The 9,387-nt window shown below is 34.7% G+C and overlaps 1 protein-coding gene across 1 annotated transcript; it reads right to left on the bottom strand.

The window, feature by feature from the left end:
- Window positions 1–3,832: 3,832 nt before the first annotated feature.
- On the bottom strand, window positions 3,833–9,176 carry LOC114181954 (probable carboxylesterase 11). Its single transcript, XM_028068648.1, is given in 3 exon segments — window positions 3,833–4,872; window positions 8,132–8,432; window positions 8,435–9,176. Coding segments are annotated over 3 exon segments (1,299 nt in total). The 5' UTR covers window positions 8,895–9,176; the 3' UTR covers window positions 3,833–4,334.
- Window positions 9,177–9,387: the final 211 nt, after the last annotated feature.

The raw sequence follows: 9,387 nt of genomic DNA, 5'->3' as shown, positions 1-9,387 counted from the left end.
ATACATGAGATATTCTATATGTAAGACCCCCTTTTTTATTTAAAAAGGCTTTGGGTCTAGCCTTAATAGAGGGCCCAAGGTCAACCCACTAGGGACCTCTAGAACCCCCATTTCCAGCCACTAACTCTCATTTTTGTCTCCTTTCCAAAAATAGTCCACCTCTTTTCTCCCTTGTCTGAAACAGAAGCTTTGCTAGGGTACAACAAGATCCTCCCTTGAGCTTACTGAATGTTATCCTCCGTGTAAGTAGAATTCTAAACTCATGCTCCCTTTCGTTTCTTTTCTTTTGGGGCTTGTTCTTGGGTTAGCATCTGTCAAGGTAAGGGAAGCTAAAACTCCTTCTTTTTCTTTGAAATGGATTTTACTTATTTTCGTTCTGGAATGTGCTGAGTATGTTTGATTGATGATTGCATTGAATGGGGATGAATTTCATGTTTGGGTATCTATGGGTTAGAGAATTTTAGGTAGTTTAGAATGCAATTGGAATAAGAGATATTGATTGTTGCATTTGTTCAGTTTGGTATCATCTATAAACCACTTTGAAATGAGTTTGAGAAGATAAAAGTGCAAGATACCAAATTGTGCAGTGGGACAAGTCAAAATCTCACAACCAAGAAGCATATGGTGTGGTGCTACTCATTTTCCTACACTGCACACTTTTCGTAAAATGAAGGTTCCTACTTTTTTACCGTTGGATCGAGCTGAAATTTTAACAGCTGATCCTAGACACATAGTTCTTGACTTTGACCGATTGGATCTTGAATCAGAGGTCTGTGGTGAGAGCAGTTTTTATCGCAAGGTCCCTGTAGTTTTAGTTGTTGACAACATTGACCTTTGTTGCTTTTTGGTGCATAACTTTCTCTATAGTTATTCAATTAAGTTGGTTCTTTTTTGCATTTGGTTCTTGATTCAATCATCTTTAATTTGAATGTAATTACAAATTTTTTAGAGCTTTATACAAGCTGCAGTTTTGTTTCTAAAATCACAAATTGTTTGCATAATGTGTTTAATTTGGATTGGATAAAAATTATAAGAATTAGTTATTTTCCAAGAGAGACATATGTTGTATGGTTTTTAATATGTGTTTTCAAATGCTTGTGTGAGAATATAGGATATTCCATGGGAAAATCCTATTTGATTTAATTAGTTGTGTGTTCATTGATGTAAGGAGTCAGTACTGAGGTTTATCCTGACACTCTAATGCTCATTCAAGACTCATGTAGAGTGGAATGAGTCATGTGGTGAGAGAGACAGGAGGTCCTTTCTTTAAGAACAACCCCAGGGTTCTTATGATGGTTAAAGGGACTAACCTTGTGTGGTAGGGTGAAACCCATTGAATGACTCTACAGGTAGTAGAGGCCACCACAAGGACAAAAATCACAAAGAATCATACATCAATGTCTAGATCCGGATAATTGAGTCTAGAGTGTCATTTTATGTGATGGGTTAGTTGATATTACTTAGCATTGTGTAATTGGTGCGTTGTTCTGCAATTATTTTCAGTGTTATATATATATATATATATATATATATATATATATATATATACACATACTTACATAGTGTTATGTTTCCTTGTGATGTTTTCCTTTTTGCAATGATCACCAAATATTTGGTGTGTTTAAACTAATCTGTTTCTAAATTTTGTTTATGGCATGTGTTTTGTGCCTTAGTTTTCCTGTTCAGTATATTTTGGATGACTGTAAAAGGTTAATTCTGATATGCTTCTGCCTTGACTCTATTTTATTATGATTATGTGACTTTTTATTTATTAGATTTATCTATTAAATGGGATGTCCCATTATGTGTTCTCTTAATACACATTAGACGATTATGTACGTACATATTAGATGAGTGTAATAATACACAGTGCATAAGCGTTTCTAATATTGATTAGACAAGTCTAGCATTAGATATTAGACAAATCTATTGATGCATTGATTATACAAATATAGCAATGCACATTAGACCTATATGTTCACACTGATTTATATTTATAACAAATATACTCTATGTATTTTTGCATAGTTTATCCTTTATATCTTTAGATAATTTACTCTATATTTTATTTTACATGTTAAATCCTTTGTATGTTTACAAAACTTACTATATATATATATATATATATATATATATATATATATATATATATATATATATATATTAAACTTATTTTTCACGTTGATTACATTAACAATTTAATTATAAATTTTTTCTTCAACCTCTAAATATCCTTTAATATAATATATATTTAAATATTTTTTAATATAATATATATTTATTAACATAAAAAACACATATAATCATATATTAACCTGTACGTAGGGACGGGTTTAAACTAGTTATCCATTACGTAACTAATAAAATTAATTATGTTTATAAAGATAAAACTAGTAAACGATAATGTACACAAAAGAAAGATCGCTTACAAAACACAATGTCAGAGTCCAAATATTTTTACATGATTATTTAACGAAGTTTTACTACTTTGCCACATTATCGTATTCCTTAATATAAAATAGTGATAAAGAATTTAAATATTTATAAACAAACATTATTCTTTTATTTCAGAATCTTAATTTACTAAATTTCATTAAGTATAGATAGCATTATAATAAATTAATATATTTGTCCTGTTTTTTCATGATTTACCATCTAGTGATAACCTCTTCTCCCAAATTAATGATATCGTAATTATTACTGACATGTAATTCATTATTCACAACATGATAATGAAATGTCATTTTTAAAGTAACACTATTACCATCAATTGTTTTCGAAAAAATCATATTAATGGATTTTTAAAGAAATTGAACCAAATTCAACGTGAAAAATAGTAAGTTATTGAAGTAAAAAATTATCATTACAGTAGTAAGATAAAAATATGTTAATAAACCTATCATGATAGGGGAACATTTTCCTACAAATGTTTAAGTTATTTTTTGGGCAACAAAATAACACAAACACATTCAACACACTATATTTTCACCTTACTCAAACCAGGTGTAAAATACATTATATGATACATAATGTACAACTGATTCTCCTCTATTTTTCATAACATTCCTTAAGTGTTGAAAGAAACACGAGACCCTTTCCCACATGGCCCCAACTTCCTGCACACTATAAATATTTTGGCTCACTCTTTTTTATTCTAGAATGGATATTCCCAAATATAGATTTAAATTTCAAAATAGTTATTCTGAAACAGAAAGGGGTGAGCAAAGATTTTTAAAGGGTACAGAAAGAAATACCCTTCCCGCAACCATAACTATGGTTGGTACAGTCATGGTTACAGAACAATCAACAGAGATGCCACCTAATCAAATAAGCCCAGAATATGACAGATTGTGAACCTGTCCAGACCCCACTGGATCAGAGTGGTGGCTCCCATGCCCTCAAAGTGCTTCCAATACTGAGACCTGCAAGCCAAACTGGTTTGTTTGGCTTGGGTATGAAGATGGTTTTAAGTTTTAACCATGATAAACAGCCTACACCATCTCTCTGCTTCATGAGAGGTTTAATACATAGATTCAACCTCCATATGATTTCCCTACCCCAGGAATTCAAGGGTAGGTGGGCAATTACCTCATGATTTGTGATAATAACCGAGTCAATCCAGTGAAGATCATAGCATATTTATAGCAACTGAACGTCTAAAAGTTAACAATCAACAAGAAGATAACGATGGAATAATTGTCCTCGATTGCTAACATTGTGCACAACAAAGTAAACTAAGCAAAATTGGCTCTAGCTTTTACCTAATATTATTAAAGAAACTCCATATCTTGATCCTAGAGACCATCACTAAAACGTATCTTAAGGGAAATTGTTTTTTTAATCTGCAATCTCAATGATATCGAAGAACAATAAGCTGGTATCTTGTACAAAATTAATTAACAATGAACTCCTACTTCAGGGCCGTATGGATAAAAGAATAGACTGGAGACTGCATGATTGGTGACCCTAATGCTAAAAGAATTGATAACTAAATTTTATATCGAGAAACAGTACATCATAATACACAAGGAAAAGTGGAACAGGGGGTTCCAAATGCAGTGTGAATGAGGTGAAAGGCTTTCTCTCACTAGTTCAACTAATCCGCTCTCAAACAACTCTCTTACAACAAGAACTGACAGGTGGAGGGAACACGGAACCGGTCAACAACGAGGACAGTAGGACCTTGTCAACCATCGAAACAAATCTTGTGATATAATCACACGCCCCTAGGCATGTACATACCGGTGGTAGCAGGACAGCGAACTAGAGATAATTTCAAAGATGAGGAAAAAATTTTCTCACTGACCATTCTCTTAATTTCTGGTATATCCTACTCAATATGAGAATTCGTGACCTCGAAGGGAAATATATTTCTTGACCCAGATGGCAATGTCCTCAGCACAAGCCTGGGCCTGAGGGCTTTTGATAAGGATGTCAAGTGTTGCAAATTCATGGACTGCATCTTTATACTCATAAACAGGTGCATCAACATTCACCTTCCTAAGCTCCTCTGAATACGCAATGGCACGGTCCCTCATCCAGTCGTGTTCTGCCACCACTGTCAATGTTGGAGGTCTCTGCTTTAAAGGAGGTCCCTGGCCTGGGACAAGGGGATTGGCAGCTGGATGGTCTAGGCTAAATTCCCCTTCTGGTAGAAATAGTTTCCATGCTAGCATACACATGGCCTTGTCATAAAAGTAAGAGTTTGCCAACTTTATTTCAGAATGAGTGGGCACACTTCCAATAAAAAATGGATACATAAGGACCTGTGCCACCACCTTGACAGGGTCCAGAAGTGAACCTGCTTCTACAGCTTTCCGAGCCACATGGTCTGCAATATTTGCACCACAACTCGCACCAAGAAGAACACATCTAATACCAAAGAAAGAAAAAAAGGTTAAGCAGTGAAAAAGTGGATCACATAACTCCCGAAAAACTAAAAATTGCGTAACAGACAACATAACAGCTTATCTACAAACCAAGTTGCCCTTCAACTTTCTTTCTCTTTTTCTTTTTTCGGTTTCAAACAAGACCAAATGAACAGGCATAGCATTCCAAAATATTTATGTCCATGTCCAAAGGAGGTAGATGAAATCTTTGCAAAATCAATGATGCAATAGTCAAGCAAAACAAAAGCAATCACATAGATGCCGAGTGCCTCGTAATATATGCTCTAAAAAGTAATTTACTATTTGAAAATTTACATTTTCAATAAAAATTTAAATATAGAATGTTAAAAATAGGAAATTAAATAGAATAAGATTGATTCCCAAACTAAGTTTCATGGTAAGTATTGAATTTGTTAAAGGGAGACACCAATAAATCTTAATGTAGGTTTGTAGAGATATACGCAGAAAAGATTCAACAAGATCAGAAATTCTCAGTCAAAACCAAGATAAACTGAATTCTAAAACAATGCACAAAATGGAACAAAGAATGACACGACGCCAAAATGGTCAGTAGAGACCCCTACAAATGAGGAAATAAACGTTCATGCGAACTGTGAAGCCATTACTATCATAGGCTTCATTATATAACCACATGTAGCAATATACTAGTAGTTGATTGTAAGTATTAGTACTACGTTCATATATTGGAATACACAAGCATCACGAAGGTTGAGATAAATTCTTGTACATTTCAAATATGTCTTTTAACACAAAATTATAAACTCCGAAATTCCAAAGGGATGGATGGGATGCCCTTTTATATGTACATATATATATATATGAAAAGAAACTATTTGATATGTGAAGACATAATTTAATGTATTTTTCTATTATTTCTATAAGATTAGATAATCTTATAGAAATAATAGAAATAAATGGAAAAAAATGTTTCATTTTCATTTAAAAAAAAACTTGTTTGGTGGAACTTGAAATTCGAATTAAGGCTCTTTTTAGTAAAGAAAAGGCATAACCTTTTTTTTTAGTTCAGGAACAAGAAGATTTCATTGGAAATATTCAGAGATTCTTAGGGAGTCTAAACAAAAAAAGTCTTAAAAAGAAAAAAAAAAATTGTTCAAATTTAATCTTTATCAAATTTGAATATCAAAATAGTAGATACAAATATAATTCAACAGGTTAGGTCCACTTACTTTTTTTTATTTTTCCATTATTAAATTTTACACTTTTTCTTTTTTATTACAAATAGAAAAATTTTCAAAATAACAAGAATCTTTTTATTCTTCCTTCAAATAGAAAGACTATTGCTTTTGAAAAAAAAGTGAAAAACCCCTCGGATTTGAACCGATGACTTACGCCTGTGTTACTCTACCACTAAGTTAAAAAGAATGAAATATATATATATATATATATATATATATATATATATATAACTGAAATCTGTTACTAGAAAAGAAATCATCAGACCGAGACCAAAGAAGGTCAAGTCCAGCAAGAAAAAGTTTCACATAAACTAGTGTTTCAGAACCTTAGGTCCACCGACCTTTTTTTCCTATCAAAACCCTCTAATTTCCCATCAGGATGGCCTGTGCTAACATCAAGTGACATCCACCAGAAGGATATTCTTCAGGACATCATCACTTTACCTCTTCTCTCTCTCTCTCTCTCTCAATGACATTTGTGTTTTTCAGCATATCTAGAATACTAGGTTATAAGAACTAGGTTAATTAGCTACAGAAACTATCTAAAAGTGAATGGATCCATGTAATCGAACAAAATGTCTTTAGATAAGATGCAAAATGAAGCTTATTACGCCTTCTGCAATCAGCTTCTCTAGAATGTTAAGTTCAAAGAACTAGGATAATTAGCTACAGACACAATCTAAGTGAATAAATTCATGCCATCAAATATTATGTCTTACATAGGATAAAAATGAAGCTCAGTGCTTCTATAGACACAAACCAATCCCAATCTGGAAAGTGAGATGGGCAAACATGCTATTCTACCAAGGAAAGAGTAGCAAAGAACTATACACAAGTAAAAAATTTCATTTGAATACAACCTAAAGAGTTAAATAAACAGGAAGGGAGAAAGAAAAGATATTGTGATGATTTTTGAAAACCATATATACTCGAACAACGTACCATAACCTCAAACCCCAAAAGATAAGGAATTTCATCACGTTAAACATAATGCTCTCTCAACACAAACCAATCCCAATTTGGAAAGTGAGATGGGCAAACATGCTATTCGACCAAGGAAAGAGTAGCAAAGAACCATACACAAGTAAAAAAATTCATTTGATTACAACCTAAAGAATTAAATAAACAGGAAGGAAGAAAGAAAAGATATTGTGATGATTTTTGAAAACCATATATACTCGAACAACGTACCATAACCTCAAACCCCAAAAGATAAGGAATTTCATCACGTTAAACATAATGCTCTCTCAAGTCTCTGCAACAACTGAGAATCCCAAGCCACATATATGCACAGATCTATATTTTGGCACATGAAGATGCATCAAAAATGTAATTTTGTTCAAGAAAATTCAAGAGTGCAACAGGTTAACCAGTAAAACAAGGCTGAATACATATCATTGTTTCAAGTCTGAAACTTCCCTAAATGGTCTAAATCAAACAAGTAAAACAAAGTGAAAGAATAACTCTAAAGACATCTTCCTAGAAAACACTAAGATTCTGTTTCGATAAACTTTTTCACAAACACTTACAACAACATAAAATAAAAAGAGAAAACAAATCAAACTTCTCCCATGTTAAAAATCAACTTATGCCCGCAAGTTTTGGAGAAATTAGATAAAATAGTTTCTAGGAGAAACTCAAATTATTTTATATTTTTTACTTTTGTCTTCTATAATTATTATGGAACAACAAGTCGGTCACGACTTCATTTGCGATAAACATCAGATTAACAAATCCAACCAAAACATGCCTCCAAACTGAAAACCCCAAAACTACTCAACCTGTCACCTCCTCCCTAACTCATAGATGCCTTGATTAGATTGATACACTGCTCTACACTCTCCAATCACTATCAACACTTCGAAAAAAACACCGCACCATTCATATCAATCACAACAAGAATCATCATATTCGTATCAGTATCACCCGCAATCAGAAACTATAAAATTTACGAACAGATCAATCTACAAAATTCATGTGGAAATAAATCAAACGAGGGGTGATAAGAAAAGAGTGAGTTTCAACCTTGATGGATTTCCATGAGCAGCCAACCAAGGCTCAACTATTGAGGCTCCAAAAGAATCAACAATATGCTTGTGATGACCCTCCAATTTCCTCCCTCCCAACGACTTACTACACTCCGCCAAATTCACCTGCTTCGCCAGCCAATGCAGCACCTTCAACCCGTCCTCAAACGCCGCCGGGAACCGATTCTCCGGCGCCAGCCGGTAGCCGACCGCCACTACCACCGCGTCGCAGAGCTTCGCGATCCTCCGGCAGAACATATCGTTCGCCACCGAATCATTGCTCCCGCTCACCCACCCCCGCCGTGGAACTGTAACACCACTGGTAACTTTTTCCAGCTACCGTCCGCCGTCGGCAAGTACCCCCGGTACTCTCCGGCGCTGCTCCGCCTCGCCTCCTCCCGCGGCGTAAACACTGAGCGCTCGTAGCTATTTCGCCGCACCGCGCGCGACGCTGTTTCAAGGTTCCCCGCGGATCCAGCAGGTTCGGATTTGTAGATAGTTTTGGATTTGGGTTCGGGAGCGAGTGCGGAATCGGGGAGGAAGATTCGGACGGAGAGGGAGGTCACGGGATCGATGTGGATATCTTTGGTGGCGACGCCGTCGGAGAAGGAGGGGTTGGCGGCGGCGACGGATTCCTCGGGTCGGGTCGTAACACCAAACTGGTTGGATTCTTCGGACGGGGCTTGGATCTGGTTCTGCAAACGGTTCTTTAGGAGAAACTTAAAGAAGACGCTGTAGAGTTTCACGGCCACGGTCGGCATCGCTGGTAGAATCAAAGACTCGGGGGTTTGCAGAAACCGGATAACCGTTAATTAGGATAATTTCATGGCTTAATTTGGATCGGATTAGGTTAATTAAGCTTGAAATCACATGAGATTAGGGGTTTTTCCGTTTTGTTTTGGGTTTGAAGGTTTGAATTGAATGGTTCTGATTTGAAGCTTGGGTTTGAATAATGGTGGCGAAGGTAAGAGAGAGGAAGAAGAGAAGAAAGATGAACACAGCACGCAAAGGCAGAGAGAAAAAGAAATGGGATTTGAATTGATTTTTCTTTTATTTTTTTTAAATAAAAAAGTGTTTGCCCTTTTGCATAAACAAGCTATTAATGTATGGGAAAAAAAATTCAAGAATTTATTCATTTTTAATATTTAAAATTTATAAAATTTTAACCTTTGCTGTGGTATTAAAAAAAACTATAGCTTTTATTAGATGTACAAGTTATATCGAATAAGTTTACATGAATAATTAATGAAAAGG

The sequence above is a fragment of the Vigna unguiculata genome, chromosome 4, assembly GCF_004118075.2.
Source record: "Vigna unguiculata cultivar IT97K-499-35 chromosome 4, ASM411807v1, whole genome shotgun sequence".
In the NCBI taxonomy this organism is placed as follows: domain Eukaryota; kingdom Viridiplantae; phylum Streptophyta; class Magnoliopsida; order Fabales; family Fabaceae; genus Vigna; species Vigna unguiculata.
The sequence above is the reverse complement of the archived record's forward strand: the minus strand, read 5'-3'. Positions and strand labels throughout refer to the sequence as shown.